The following is a 15,799-nucleotide window of genomic DNA, read 5'->3' as shown; positions in this document are numbered from 1 at the left end:
AATGTCAGTTATGACCATGTGATGATCTGTGAAAACAAGAGAAGCACTGGCTGCAAAGCTGCTGCAGGAACTCGGCCATGAGCCTAGGACCTAGCAACTCAACCCCGCCAGGATTCTTCATGGTTCCTTTCTCCTCTAACTTCCTGTCTGGAGTTCTTGTCCTGACTTTTGATGGGAGATGTCATTCTGTAAATATGTTTCTCTTATTGGTTAATGAATAAAGCATTGTTGGCCAATAGGAAAGCAAGATATGCAGGACTAGGAGTCAAGGAGGTTTCAGGGAGAGGGAGGAGTTTTTCAAGATGTAGGACTAACAGGTTAGAATGCTGGCCACTCTCTCCTGTAAGATAAGACCACGTGGAAATACTTAGATTGGTAGAAATGGGTTAATATTTAAGACAGAGCTAGCCAACAAGAAGTGCTAGTAACAGACCAACAGCTTTATATCTAATACTGAGTCTCTGTGTGTTATTTGGGACTGGCACAGCTGTGGGACCAGGCTGGCGGGAAAACTGCTTTCCTATAGAATAGATTACAACCTGGAAATATAAGCTCAATACACCCCTTCTTCCCAAAGTTGCTGTTGGTGATGGTGTTATAGAAATAGGAAACAAAATAGAACAGAGATTGGTACCAGGTTGCTATAATGAATCTTGCCATATTGTTTTGTTGGCGGGTTCTCTAAGTGTTTAGAACTTTCCAGAGAAAAGCCATTGAGTGTTCCCAGCTTAATGAAGTATTGTGAGAGTTAACAATAGAAGAATTCTGAGAGCAGGCAGACAATGGAGGCCTAGCTTTTGAGATTACAGAGGGAAGCAGAGACACTACTGGGTCCATTCCTGGGATATTTTGATTTTTTTAAAAAAAGAAATCTCTGATTGGTGGTAAGATAATACAGAAGAATCAGCTGTGATTAATAAGAGGTCAGCACCAGTGAGTGAAATCTTCTCTGTTCCACTTCAACAATAGGAAAGTACTTTTCCTGGGCTGAGTGCACAGACTCTGCTGGCCAAGGCTGCCAAAACTGCCAGTCATGCTGGCAGCTCAACTTGGGAGTGTAGAAGAGCCTTCCACATGGTGCTGGTTTTAATAGCATGAAATTCGCAAGACTTAAGGGACCATGGAGAGAAGACGAGACTTCGCCCATGTGGCAGGATTGGAGTCCACATGGAGAGGCCAGGAGATGCCTAAGTGCAGATGTAGCCTCCGTTTCAGCGGAGCCCCCCCCCCAGGATACCGGGGATGTGACAATGAGATGACTTCCAATGGCACAGGCTGGAGCCAGTCTAAGCTTGCAATGCAGGCTGCATGTATGTGTGCTGTGGGTTTCAGAGCTGGAGAAGGAAGCTGCCCAAGCACTCAGTAGCTCAGAGGATGATCAGTGAGTCCCAGACGTCAGATACTGAATTGAAGAATTTGGACTTTCACTGTCGGGCTTTGATTTTGCTTGGATCTGACTAGTTATGCCTCCAATTTCCCTTTTAAAAATGAAAGGGTGTAAGTTGTTTCTCTTTATAGGCATCCCCACAGTTAAGCAAATTTGGTTTCTTAAAGAAACAGTTGACTTTAAGAAGTTGAACTGTTACATATAATAACAACACGGGATATTTTGTACAGAGAATGAACAGTTAGAGCCTAGCGTAGTTTGTTTGTGTGTCGAGTTGACAGGGAGTAGGGTATCCTAACTAGCTTTGATTGACAACTTGACACAAGCCTACAGTTATTGGTAGGAAAGCCTTGACTGAGGAAACGGCCTAGGAACATGTCTGTGAGGGATTTTCTTGATTATTGACTCATTCAGGAGGGTCCAGACGTGGGACCCCATCTCTAGTCCGGTGGTCCTGGGCTATATGAGAGAGATAGCTAAATAAACCTGTGGATGGAAAACATCAAAGTCCTTTCTCCATTGTTACTGCCTCCCAGTTCCTATCTTGAGTCCTTGCCTTGTCAAGGACGGGGGCCAGGGAGTGTAGACCAAATGAACCAACCCTTCCTTTCCCAAAGTTTGTGGTTATGGTGATTGTAAGAGCATCACCAAATTCTCCACCCCACATCAGCCACTTGATTCAAGGACTGAGACTGTAAGAATTCTGATGTTATATGAATAGCACGGATAATCTGCCATCATCTGATGGCCTGACTTACCTTGATGCTGTGGCTTCTGATCCACCTGTGCCAGGATCATTTCTTAATTTTTTTCTGCATAGTTGTGGAGATAACTTCCGTGGCCATGACGACTGGATTAAGAAATATCCTACAGCAGGGACTAGAGATATGGCCCAGTTGTTAAGAGCACTCAGTATTAGTCACGTCTCCTTTGCTAAAACATCACGGCCAAGACAACTTATAGAAGAAAGGTTGCAGACGGGCGATTGGACCTGTTGGCAGAGCAGCAGGAAGCTGGGGTGGCAGCCAAGATTTCAAACCTTCAAAATGCAAACAAGAAGCAACCCAGGAGCACATGTGAATTTTAAACCCCAGAGCCCAGTGACAAACTTCCTCCAGTAAGGCCACATCTTATAATGCTCCCCAGACAATTACCATCTTGTTACCAAGTATTCTAATGGCCAAATCTTATGGGAGGCATCCCATTGAAACTACCACCATCTCGTAGAGATCCCAAGTTTGGTTCCTACTACCCACGGCAGTGTAACTCACCACTACCTGTAACTCTAGCTCTAGGAGTGCTGATGTCCTCTTTGGCCTCCTTGGGCAACCCACACATAAATAAAAATAAATCTTAAGAAACACCCAGAGCAGTAATGAGGCACACCCTTAGTTGTGGCTATGGTGGTGTCCCATAGGAGATGCACTGATAGAGGAAGCTCTTCCCTGGATGTGGTTGGCACTTTGGGATCCCGAAGTGAATAAACAAGAGAAAAGGAGAAACTGGTTGAGTTTCAGTGGTACCCTTTCTCTGCCTCCTGTTGCCGTATCTTCCTCACTATTGTGGACTGTATCTCCTCCAACCAGGCCCTTAAGTTGTTGCACGTCAGGTGTTTGGTTACAGGGATGCCAAAAGTAATTAATGCAGTGGCCTCTTTGATGCCACTCAGATCTGCTAGTGCCCCTTTCATGGATGCTGGTGCTGCTCCCTTCCTCTCCCCTCCCCCCTCTCTTCCCGTTTACCCCTCCCCTCCCCCTCACTCTTCCTATTTCTTCCCCTCTGCTCCTCTCTCCTCACTCTCCCTTTTCCTCCCCACTCTCTCTTTCTGACAGAGAGATCTTTCCGTAATTATCCCTATTCTTGAATCTTCTCATTCATAGGGTAACACAGAGGGAGCTTCCCTTCCAAAGGTGGACCTAAACACCTCCTACAAAGCTCCGTTTCCCAAAGCTTCCATCATTTTCCTATTCCACCACCCAAAGGACCAAGTTCTTTGTGCATGAACCTGTAAGGCAGCACATTCTAGCTGCGTCCAAACCTCTGCATTGAACCTCAGGAACCATTCGAACACCCGATGGTTTCCCAGTGAGCATTCACTGGAGAAGCGTTTGAGGAAGCCTGGTCGGATGCTGTGACATCAAGATCTCAGGGTACCGTCATCATTTTTCCTAGCATGAATGTGGAGCACTGACTTAATAGTTATTTAGTTTAGAAATAATAGTTATTTAGAAGAGATGGTAAACACATCAAAAAGAGAAGAGGGAAATAGACTAGGAAGAGTAATCTGGGGAAGAAGGTGAAGAAAGGAGAGAGGGAATGACCAAGCAAGGAAACACTGAGTGCCACTGTTACACAGCTGCCCTTGAGACCAACCTATGAAGCAAGCAGTACTGTTTGCCTAGCAGATGAAGTCACTCTGCCCTGAGGAGGGTAAGGACCAGCTGAAAGTCTTCATGCAGTGGCTCGGACTCAGCAGGAATACAAATACAGTGTCTAATGTCAACATCCATATTCTTGCCACTCCATCATGCTACTAGAGAAAGCAGATCCACGGGAAGAAAATGGAAACACTGTTTAAAATCATGTCAAAGCATTCTAGTTGGACTTGAGACTACAGTTTTAACGTCTGAGTTTGACCAATTTTCTCAAATCATTTTCCATATGACACAATCTAATGCATAACCAAGCAAAGCACTAAGTGATTTATTCTTAATGCTGAATGTCATAGTTCCATTACATTACTGCATGTTTTCAATAGCTAACCTTGATTGCAGATGAGTGATAAGTCATAGCACGTTTAAAGCATGCGATTTAATTTTGAACTCACTTAAAAATATTATTATGCAAAGTAGGAAATATAATATCAGATAAAACAATAATGAACTGTATTTGCCTCATGAATGATACACGTCCATTTTTTTACACCAAGAACATGGGATGACTGGGTCACAGTCAATGACAACACAGCCACATGCTTCAAATTAGTGGAGGCACGTCTGGGTTATCATCAAAGTCGGGGTCTTCCTCACTGGGTGCAGCTTGGAGTTGAGATTCCATTTTTTTAGGTTTGTGTTTTTTCTCTTGTACTATAGTAGTCACATCAGGGTAGGAATGCTTGCTGGGATCGACTTCTAGTCTTTCTGTCTGCTTTCTTCTACAACAGAAATAGTCAAGGGAGAATTAATATTAATGTTCATTCTTTAAAATTAAACTTCAAAGAAATGAAACTCATTTTACTTAGTGAATATTTGGCAAGTGGTGTCTATATGGCACAGGTCAGCAGTTCTCAACCTTCCTAACCCTACAAACCTTTAACACAGTCCTTCATGTTGTGGTGACCCCAACCATAAATTTATTTTCATTGTTACTTCATAACTGTAATTTTACTACTGTTATGAATCATAAGGTAAATATCTGACATGCCACCCCCATGAAAGGGTTGTTTGATCCCAAAAGGGATTAAAACTCACAGGTTGAGAACTGCTGCCATAGAGAGAGAAAGAAAAGATTTTCCTTTGCTTCATTGATTATAGAGAATTCTAGAAATAAGATTTTAACCCATGGAGAAATTATCAAGCAGAGCTGTACTGCTATCCTGGCCATAGGAGATGAGGAACTTGGAGAACTCTCTCTCCACAGATATTGAGATGATCCAACAAGCTGAGTGACAAAGGCAAGATCAACAGGGCACTAGCCGAGTTTAGTCCCAGACTGTGGCTGCCTGGGCCTGGCTTTAGACAAGTCCAGGTGCTTATATAACACAGCTCAGTCCAAAGCTTCTGCTCCCTGGAGCACCTACTCCAACTGCCCATGCCCAGTACTCATACAGGTGGGATGACCACAAAGGACCAGGAAGAAGCTCCATCGCCAAAGGGCCCTGGTGTTGTGCTCACAGAGGAACTGTGCCCATGGCGCACATTCCTACCCTGTTTTCACAGCAAGTCTTGTTTATCCCACATGGGCTCCAGACCAGTGATCTATGCCTCCCTAACTTTCCCAGTGACTTTTCTGGTACCCAGACACATTATTTGCAACCAGTGCCATCCATTCATCCATCCATCCATCCATCCATCTATCCATCCATCCATCCATCCATCCATCCATCCATCCACCAGACACATGTCCAGTACCTCTATATTCCCTGCACAACAGTAGAAACTCAGGACAGCCTGATCTGTATAAAATGACAGAATTCTAGTGATGACTCATAGTGCGGTTCAATGTACAAACATAGAATTTGTTACAACACTGTAGAATTCTATCATACTGTTCTGTTTATATAGAATGCTGGCATCTTTAAGGTGGAGATTTTGTGGTGTTTTTTTTTAACTTTTTATTTGACATACAGCTTATTGAATAAATGCTTATTCTATAAGTGAAAGGTCATTATCCTTCATTGGAGAGATAATGAATTCATGTGAGAAACTGTCTCTGCATTTTGTATGAGTTACAAAGTGATGTCCTCAGGTGAAATGCTCCCAGCAGATGCCGTCTGTTGAGAAGAGGAAAATCTGTTATCTTGGGGAAGTAGAAACTCTCTGTTTTTGAATCCCCCCCCCCCATTCCTGGCCTCTGCTCAGCCCTTCAAGGCATTTGAGTGAATTCCTCTCAGTGATCTGAGTAATGCACATGGACTTGTTGAGGGAGAATACTAAGAATAAAGAGACTATGAAATAGTACATTCTGTAGTCCGGCTTGATTGTTGTAAATGAACTCTGTGTGCTATAGGAAAAGAGGAGAGACCAGAATGAACTGTGCCCTTCCTGAAGAAGAAACTGAAGTGGAGTCAGATGATGAGGAAACCAGGGCTCAGACAAATAACCAGTGTAGATGGACAAGACATGGCACACTATCTCCTCTGATCTGATGATAGGTAAAAAGACCTGCAAGGCTAAGGGTTGGCTGTACTCCATCTCTCTATAGCAACATGAACTCTGAAAAGTAAGGATGCTTCCTGAGGCAGCATGGGAGTAGAATTTTGGCATGCTCTAGCCCCCAGTGAAAATCCCAAGCAACAAACCTCTAGATGAGCCTGCCTAATGCACCATGATGGTGTTTCTCTTGCTGCTGCAGAAATGAAGTGTCCTGTGTCGCTCTAGACGAGATGGCCCTTAAAAGCTGGCCCCTAGTTATCTTCAGACTTGCCCTGGGCTTGTGCTACTTGGTGGGGTTTGTTTTGTTTCTATAATAAATAATAGCCACAAGTGTGACTTGCTGAGTCCTGTATCCTAGCAAACTGCTGAGTCTGAAGTGCTCATGGAGATGCCAGACAATGTCCTCAGACACAGCTTTCGTTACTCCCATTGGATCCTCAGGTGCCCTCCACCGCCACCCCCTTCTGAAGCAGCAGGGGAGGAGGATGTCAATCAAAGCCTCAGAGATAAACAATCAAGGCTGGGGAGCTAGTCTGAGCTTATGGAGGTAGCACCACATAAATGACACTCAGAGAAAAGAAGGCGCCATATACAGCACGGGCAGTAGCTTTTCATCCTTGGCCTTGGATGCCCTCTTCCATCTCACTGGTTTGTTAGTCATCCCTGGTCATTGCTCACTAAGCTGTGTGCGATGGATTGAGGAGAGCACACACATGGATGCTGTCTGGACCAACTTAGTTTGCAGACATGAAAGAGAGGACAGAGCACCAGGAACTCCCCATGCAACCCATGCAGAAATGGGAGTAGAGGTCAAGGACATCACCGCAAGGGTGAGTCACCCATTGAGTTCCACGTGCTTCTCATTACACCTCTTTCAGGCGCCTTGTGCTGTGATGATCAGGGTTAGGAACTTACAGATAAAGTTTGACTTGTGCCTACAACCTAAGGAAGAAGGCACAGATAACACACACTCTTTTGCTGTGCTCCAGGCTCCTTGGCAAGATCTTCAGTATTGGCATTACGAATGCTGTCAAAATAGCAAGGAGTAAAGGACAGATGGGTGGACAGAGGGAGTTTTGGAGGGATGGGCACTGGGGCTTGGTGGACACAGGGAATTTTGGAGGGATGGGCATTGGTGCTTTGTGAAACTAAGGTTGCAGTTGGCACATGAAGTCATAGGTTTCACTGCGACATTTTCATGCATGTACATCATCATCATACTGTGTTATTTGACCCCTTCTTCCCTCCCCCATCCTTCTGAGGTCATCCCCGAATGTTGCCTTTAATAAGGGATGCAAGACTCCTTGGACTTAGTCATTCAGATTCATGTACTTACATAAAGACTGAAATGAACTTGAGCTCTGATTCTCTGTCTAGCCTCCTGATTGGTGATGTGACTGCTCCTGACACATGTGCCTCAGACACAAAGACAATGACCTGGGAGGGCCATTACCAGACTGACCTTCAACTTCCAAAATTGTGAGCTACATAAACTTCAAGTGTTTATAAGGTTATCCTGCTTTTAGTTTTTCAATGTGGTGTTTGAAAAAAGGGGGGATGTAATTTGCACATGAAACCAGACAAGTTGATTCTAAAATTAATATAGGCCTATAAAGACACAAAGATAGCCACACTCCTCTTCAAGAAGGTGGGATGACTTTTTGTGCAAGTTATAAAGACTTACTATTATAAAGCTATGGAAACTAAGGAAGAGGAACAGACACAATCCAGAAACAGGACCCAGGCCATCAGATTCAGATGCAGGACTCTTTGGCCTTGATGACCAACTTTTTAGAGACAGTGGAACTGGAAAAACTCATACCTTAAACAAAACTCAACTCCTGATAGAGAACACCTAAACATGAAAGGCAAGACTACAAAACCCTGGAATACAAGGGTAGGATAAGACTCCTAGACTAAGGAAAGGAAGCACCAACCATAAAAAAACATTCTTATTTCAACTCAGGATGTTACGTTCATTAGTGCAATAAGAAGAAGACTAATCCCGAAGGGTCAAAGTTCTGGATCCACCTCTCCCTCACTGTGTGATCTTGGGTGAATTGAACTTCTCTGCATCCCATTAAGAAAAGCTTATCTCATGCCATGCTATTTTGATGATGAAAGAGTTTGTTTTGTTGAGGGACTCGGCATCTGCATTCATAAATATTTTCACTTTTGAGGAGCCTGTACATTTTCTTTTGCATCGCAGTGTTAGGAGCCACATTTGTTCACCAGGTGTCCCCTCTAGCCATAATGGATAAACCATCCCTTCTTCTCCCTCTATCCACTCCATCCACACAGAGAAGAGCTCAGGTGTACACTCAAGTTTATCAGTGATGATGGAGTCCCACAAACAACCTCCACACAAGCCCTGCATGTGGGGTTGGGAGCTGAGCTTTCTCCACAGTGAAACCAAGAAAGAAACACTTTGTAGAGGTACTTTGCTGAGACTTCTCCAAGTGCCAACTCTAATAAGAGTAATGACAGCCTTCCTAGGGCCTGATAACCACCTCCAAACCACAGCTGTTTGCCTTCCTCTCCTGCAACCCCTTGAAAAACTGCAAATTAGCTCAGACTGTTTACATGGTTTGAGGATACTGGGGTTAAATCTGACTCTAATATTTGCATAAATCATGATACCTGAGGATCTTGAATCTGGAATAACATCCACTAGGTTGAGAAATGTGAATGGCTTTCCAAGGTTAAAAACAAAAAACCAGTTTTCGGTAGAAATTCAATTCCATACCTGTTGTTCAAGCAAATCCTGAGTTTAAAAAATCTCAAGATCTCATTGGCCACCTTTGACTGAGGCTTTAAGATGCAAAACACAAACATAGCACTTGTGCAGGTATTTTTTTTTTATGATGTAATCCAGCACACACATTTGTAGGACAGAGATAAATTTGCCTCAGTCCAAAATAGATTTTACCATCTGGATGTTAAGAGTCTGGAAGTCATGAGAAGTAGGTTAGCTGAAGAAACTGAGGTCTTATCCAAACCTGGGAACTAGGAGAGCTTTGTACAAAATAACTTTGGTGCTGGCATGTGTGTCCTGAAACTTTCCGGGAGACGGGCCAGGATCTCGAAGAAGAGGTTTCTAACACAGTGCAGGACTGGGGCTGGATGAATAGTTTCTTGAGAAACAGAGAGTTTTGCTGGGAAATGAATTGAGGCAGAGGCTGAAGATGACCTCTTGTTTGGATATTGAGAAGAGTGCAGTGATAGAGGCTCTTACAGCTAGGGAATCCGAAGGTCGGGTGACAAGAGAGGCAGACAGGGATGTATAAGAGCAATGTTACAAACATGAACTGTTTCAACAGGCTACGTGGTCTTTGGGACACACAAGCCCCCCTTGAGAAGTGGGGCTTGAACAGGTTAATGTGAGCACGAAGCAAGTGTTCAGGAAATGTCAGCAATCATCGAGGATGCTGTCAGCCTTACTACTTTTTCCACAAGCAGTTGGGGTTGGAGTTTTGAAGATCCACTGCCCTAAAAGCAAAGAGTCTAGGGAGCTGAAATAAACATGAATACACACGGTCTGAGCATTTTCAAACATTGAAGGTTTACAGTCATTCTAGCCAGCGTGCCATAACAAAGGGAACAGTATCTTATTGATAAGGACAATCCGGAACATGATACCTGTGGCTTGCTTGTTCTTTGCTGCTGTCCAGGACGCTTTTCACAGGCATGGGTGTTCGTTGACCTCCTGTGATCAATTCTCCTACCTAAAATAAAAATATGACATGTGTAGAGTGGTATGTTCTTCCTTGATGTATGAGTAATTCTTTTAAAACTATAAAGCGTCTCAATTTTTCTCTGTACAGATTCCATGCAAGAGTCTTAATTTAAGCCTCTTAAATGCAGTAGTCTTGCAAAGCCTCAAGCTATCGAAAGATTGCTAAAAACAAGCATGCAGACTTGGTGGATTAATTTATTTAACGAATGTATTTTATCTGAAAGCCAGCAACGTGCCAGCCACTTATGGGAAGTGTCGGGGTTGCTGATTTGAGAAGACTGCCTATGTACTGTTCCCAGTGAACATACTGCTGGAGAGCACCCTAGGCCAGAGCTCTTCCTACTCCCTCTTAGACCTCTTTCTTTAATTTTGAAATTAGGAGGGAAACAGACTGTGCTCTCAAAGGTCCTTTTGGGGTCTGAGAAGTCTGTAATTCTATTACTACCTATATGCTAGGTAAGGTCATTGCTAAGCATGTTGAGGGTGCAATAAACTAAGCTGACTAATTCCATTCAGCAAACAAAGACTATTCAAAGGCAAAGAGAGGTCATCGAATTTGTGCCCTCAATAAGTGTCCAAGTTCTCTCAGTGGGCTAGGAAGAGGGCCCGCTCCTCCATATCAAGTTCCAGCTGTGCAATAAGACTAACTTAGCCTTACTCTTTATGTTACACGCTTTGCTTATGACTCCCTCTGATGCCGGTAGCATTGCTGTGAGACAGGGATTAACTGTGGGAACACAAGGGCATCGTAAACCCTCACTTTGGACTGCTCGGGTTGGGTGACCAGCCCAGGGTCATCCGTCCTTTCCCTTCAAATGTCACAGAGGGTTACCATCCCTCACTCACCCTCATCATTTCCTTATCTTTGACAGAAGGAGACTCATTCCTGAACAGGGGGAACAGTCATTGTTCCGGAAGTTGACACGAACCTGCCATCTTTTCTTGTCCTACCCGAGATTTGGTGTGTTACGCAACTGTGACCCACGGTCCTACGATGGCTGAAGAAAAATTCTTAGGTTTGGACTTGGTGGGCTTGTCACTACCTGGGTCGCCTGCTGGCACAACCAAGCACCCTGGAGCCACATTTGCGTTTGGGAAGGGAGTTGGTTGCCTGGCTCAGCACCTATCTGGGTGCTAACAAGGTGCCAGCCACTTATGGGAAGTGTTGGTGGTGCTGATTTGTCCACCTGGATGCATAACCAAATTCATACACAGGAAGCTACTTTTTACCACTGGGCTGAGGAATTTGTTTTGCATGCACCACGGAGCTCACACAAGTGTGGTCAACCTCGGTTAAGCCTGCTGCGTCTCTGCTCAGCTGCCCTCCTCTCCCAGCCCTGGTGCCATCGCTCCCCTCTCAGGAGTTGAGTGGAGGCTTCATCTACATCTTAGAATCTGCTTTGGGGAGTACAGTGGCACCTTAGCATCTTTTTATTATTTAAATGCTTAAATCATTTTAAACAGCATCATTCATTGTAAGTTAGGATGCATTCAAATATCAGCCTTGTTGTGGAGGGAGTACAAACTTTATATCGCTTCCCACTGTAAACACACTAACAAGAGTGAGGACCTATGCATAATTAGAGTCTTAAAATGCCTACTTCTAACACTGCTGTTTGTCACATATTAGGCACAAAGACTCTCTACGTTTATGGAAATGCAAATAGAGTCACAAATTTGGAAGTTTTCTTCACAGGGAATTTGCTATGCAGCAGGATCTAAATGTGCTTCTTATTTTTAAAATATATTTTCGGCCCAGTTGGCTTCTGAGGTCCTTTTAAGTCAGAAAGTTACAGGGAATGGAAACATTGGCACTGAGGAAAAGTATGGACATTGACCTTCCCCCTAACGTGGGAGCCCATCATCCCCAACACCAGACATGGGGAGACCCTGTCTGATAAGACCCAACTTGGCTCAGAGTGCCAAGGTTCAGAAGCCATGCCATTCAGTCTCCCCAAGGCCATGTAGTCTGGGGCTGTGCCTCCTCTAGGCAACAGTGCTCATTTAAGCAGTGTCTTATACATTGTCCCACGTATGTTTTAGGGATGACTAATGGAAAAGTTGTAAGGACCAAAATATGTTCGATAAATTAGATAATGTGGGACTAACAGTTTCCTGAGCCCACAGAGAGAAATGTAATTAACTCCTCAAAAATCCAATTCTGGGGCAGGCACTGAGGTACAAATTAACATTTTAACGATGTTACATTGTTTTAACTCTTGGAGGCTTGCTCTGGGGAGCTTTACTGAGTTTGGATACAGTGACAGTGTTTTGCTTTTTGCTTAGCTAGTAGCCTGAATGGGGGTCTCATTACCTCCTGAGCCAGCAGCCTGCACTTGGATAGTCTAAATTATACTAATAAAATGTCCATGGTTGCTTCATTAATAGTAAATGGCACTCACTCTGAGATTCTGACTGCGGAGCAGCTGCAAAAGAGAGACTGAGCCCTTGATTCCCTTTTTTTTTTTTTTTTTTTTTTTTTTTTTTTTTTTCTTTTACAGTAAACCATAGTAACTGCCAATCTATGAATATTTCTGATGCTTAGGAGAGAGTAATTAAATATGATTCAAACCAATAGTTACTTATGTAAATCTAAGTAAATATGAGTGAACAGTCGCTGTTATAGTTGGGAACTTGCTTATAAATCCAAAGAAAAATGAAATGTAGTTAAAGATGTTTACTGAGAAAAGTACACCACACTCTATCTTTGAACACACTGATAGTAAACTCTGAGTCACCAAACAGGGTATCAGGGATTCAGGAAAGAGTTCATCGCACTCCCCCTTGGTCTCTGTAACCAAGTTCAAGCCCAGAGTTGAATTCTCTACTTCCTTTCCCCTGTGTTGTCCATCCTTCCTCACAAAGGGCGGGGGTGGGGGTGGGGTGGGGTGAGGGATACTTTACAGTTTTACTATCTGACCCCAATAACAAAAAGTACTGTAAATGCCATTGTTTATCAAGCAATATCCAAACGTCCTCTTCAACATTGGTGGTGGATATTTGTGTTATATGATTACTTCCAACCTCTATGTTGCTGTTTTCAGCAAATGATCTGCATAAGACGCCTGTATTACTCTCGGTCAAGAGCATAGGAGAGCATGGAAGAGCACATAATTCAGTGTTACATCTGTGCTTAGCTTAGGTTGTGAAGTTGACTATTTGGGGAAATCCAAGGCAAGCATGTTTGGCTATTATATTCTCTACAATGCAGGTTAAACACAGGCTGAGTGTACACAGTAACATTGCCACTTAAATCTTAGGTGACCTTAAGGTGTATTATTAACTCAGCAAAATGCCAGTCTCTTGGAAAGTAAGAGATATATTTATCATAATGCATGGCCACAGTTTTCTGTTTCTTATAGATTTCACCCTGCTTCTTAAATACAATATGCAGGAAAATCACAATAAACTCCTCAAGGGCACTTTGCTCCCTCCCCCAGCCAGTTTCAAATGTTACCTCTGTTCGGTTTGCTCAAGGAGACATTCACTGAGCACACACACTGGGCTAAGCACAGGACTGAGGTGGAGACTGAGATGGGAAGATGAAAAACAACCTATGTCATTTCACAAGGGAAAAAGACACAGCTACTGAGGTATCTGGAGGATGTAAGTGACAGACAGACGTTCAGCCAGGGTTCTGCGTAAGCCTATTAAAGGACACACTATTTCGTAATGGAAAGAACAAGTCTGAATGTTCCTGAAGACAGAAAGGAGAATGTTCTGGGGAGAGAAAGAAGCATCATCTAAGCCAGTGAACCATGTGGACACATAAAGTGCATGGGGCTGGGACCATCACACCTGGGGACAAGACTAAAGCCCTGGAAAGTGTGTGTGCTGCATACCTGGAGGGGATGGATGGATGTGTGCTTCATGTGTGCAGGGGAAATGCATGTGCTGCACTCCTGCAGGGGAAGAGTGTGTGCTGCATGCCTGGAGTGGAAGAGTGTGTGCTGCATGCCTGCAGGGGAAGAGAGTTGCTGCATGCCTGCAGGGGAAGAGTGTGTGCTGCGTGCCTGCAGGGGAAATGCATGTTCTGCATGCCTGGCACATGTTCAGACTTCTCCCATGAGCCCACAGGAGCTTTGTGCTGTTCTACTCATTTGTTCACGTCGGCTCAGGAGGAATGTTCCTCACTCACTCAGGAAGAGGGTGTGGTAGCAACCAGAACACCTGTAACCCTCCATAAATTTAACCTGCCCGAGAAGACAACAGTGTACATTAAAACCGCATTTCCTTACAGAGTTCACCCTCTCTCTGTTTCATCTTTTACGCCCATTAAAACTTCTTAATGCAATGTTAACTTACAGCCTTTCAAGGACTTGCTGGTGAGCATCTTTCTGTGTGTTGCCATGAGGGCAGAGGCCCCCACGCGCTAGACCAGTGTTCTGCTCTTCTCAGTTATCTCTTCCATCCGTGGTAGCTCTGCATGAGACGCTAACCCACCTGCCCTGTGTTTCTCGGATGTTTAGGCATTATTGCTGGAACAAAGTTCCACACCTCCTACTAGAGTCTGCAGACAGCAGCCTGAAGTCCAGTCTTTCGGCAAATGTTTTCTAGGTTTGGGGTTTGTCTTGGCTGATTGCACTGGGTGTTGTTGTTGGTGGTGGTGTGTACATAAAATTGTATCATTGATCTATTTTTCTGTGGAGTCCAAAAGTATGATTATGAAGTTACAGCATACATCTTAAGACTTGATACATGAGGACAGTTTTTGTTCCCAAAAAAGATTAGATCACTTCCTGTTTCCTCTAGAAATTTATGAGAGTACTCTTCCATTGTACTCTCGCTGGCACTGAATATTTAAAATGTTTCTGATAGAAAATTGGCAGCGCTGTTTGCTTCAGGGAGAGAAGGTTGCTGAGGAAGCAGGAAGATGACTTGCACTGTAGACTTCTTAATACTCAGGAAATTTATGCTATAGAACATGTTTATGTAAATAAGCATAGATCTTAAAGTTTGTAACCAGATGAATATGCACAGGACTTTATTATAAAAATGCTGTTTCCTGGTATACGAATATTATCTCACTTGATCTTTTGTGTACGTTTTCCCTGCCAATGGAGCATAAACATTAAAAAAAAAAAAAAAAAAAAAAAAAAGAAACGAATCCTAAGCTGTTTATTTTCTTAGTGTTTGTCTTGCCCCCACTAAAACGCAAACGCCATAGGGGCAGGAATAGGACGCCAGTAATTTTTAATAACTAATGGCTAAAATTCAAACAATTGGTAAACACCAAAGCTTTAAATATAACTTTAAAATCTTAATTAAAAACTACAGGACGTGACCACTATTTCACCTTTGGAGAATATGTCTCTACAGAGAGTGAAAGTGGGAATTTAAATTTATTTGTGTATTAAAATAATACTAATGACTAAATTTATTTGAAATGTATTCGTATGTGTTTTGTTAAATAAGATGCTGTTGAATAAAGCCAGTGATGACAGGGACTGCTCAGTGGTTAAAAGCTCTTGCTGTTCTCGTAGGGAATGGATGTTTGGTTCCTCACACCCGCTTGGGTGCCTCACAACTACCTATAGGTTTAGCTCCAGGGGAGCAGATTTTACCTTCTTGCCACCACAGGAACTGCACACACATGCCATACCCATATGACACATTCACATAGATGCAAATTTTCAGAAATCTTATAAAGAATGACAAACGTATTATCTCAAGTAGAAAATATTCAAATGCTTTTTGCATAATCATTTATACATTTACTATGTTTGCTAATATGCTTCTCCAACCAATTTCAACCAACGAGTCAACAATGGTTTCTGCTTGTCCCAACTTGCCACTGAAGCA

The 15,799-nt window shown here is 43.3% G+C and overlaps 1 protein-coding gene across 1 annotated transcript in view; it reads right to left on the bottom strand.

The window, feature by feature from the left end:
- Positions 1-4,307: 4,307 nt before the first annotated feature.
- Dnaaf11 (dynein axonemal assembly factor 11) overlaps positions 4,308-15,799 on the bottom strand; it is an 88,093-nt gene continuing 76,601 nt past the window's right edge. The window contains exons 11-12 of the mRNA XM_051202488.1: positions 9,901-9,986; positions 4,308-4,541 (exon numbers count right to left, since the gene is read on the bottom strand). Coding sequence (XP_051058445.1) covers positions 4,364-4,541; positions 9,901-9,986 — 264 coding nt within the window. The 3' untranslated portion in view covers positions 4,308-4,363. The remainder of the gene's footprint in view (positions 4,542-9,900; positions 9,987-15,799) is intronic.

The sequence above is a fragment of the Phodopus roborovskii genome, unplaced genomic scaffold (assembly GCF_943737965.1).
Source record: "Phodopus roborovskii unplaced genomic scaffold, PHOROB, whole genome shotgun sequence".
In the NCBI taxonomy this organism is placed as follows: domain Eukaryota; kingdom Metazoa; phylum Chordata; class Mammalia; order Rodentia; family Cricetidae; genus Phodopus; species Phodopus roborovskii.
Note: the sequence above shows the minus strand (reverse complement) of the source record. Positions and strands in the feature narration are given on the sequence as shown.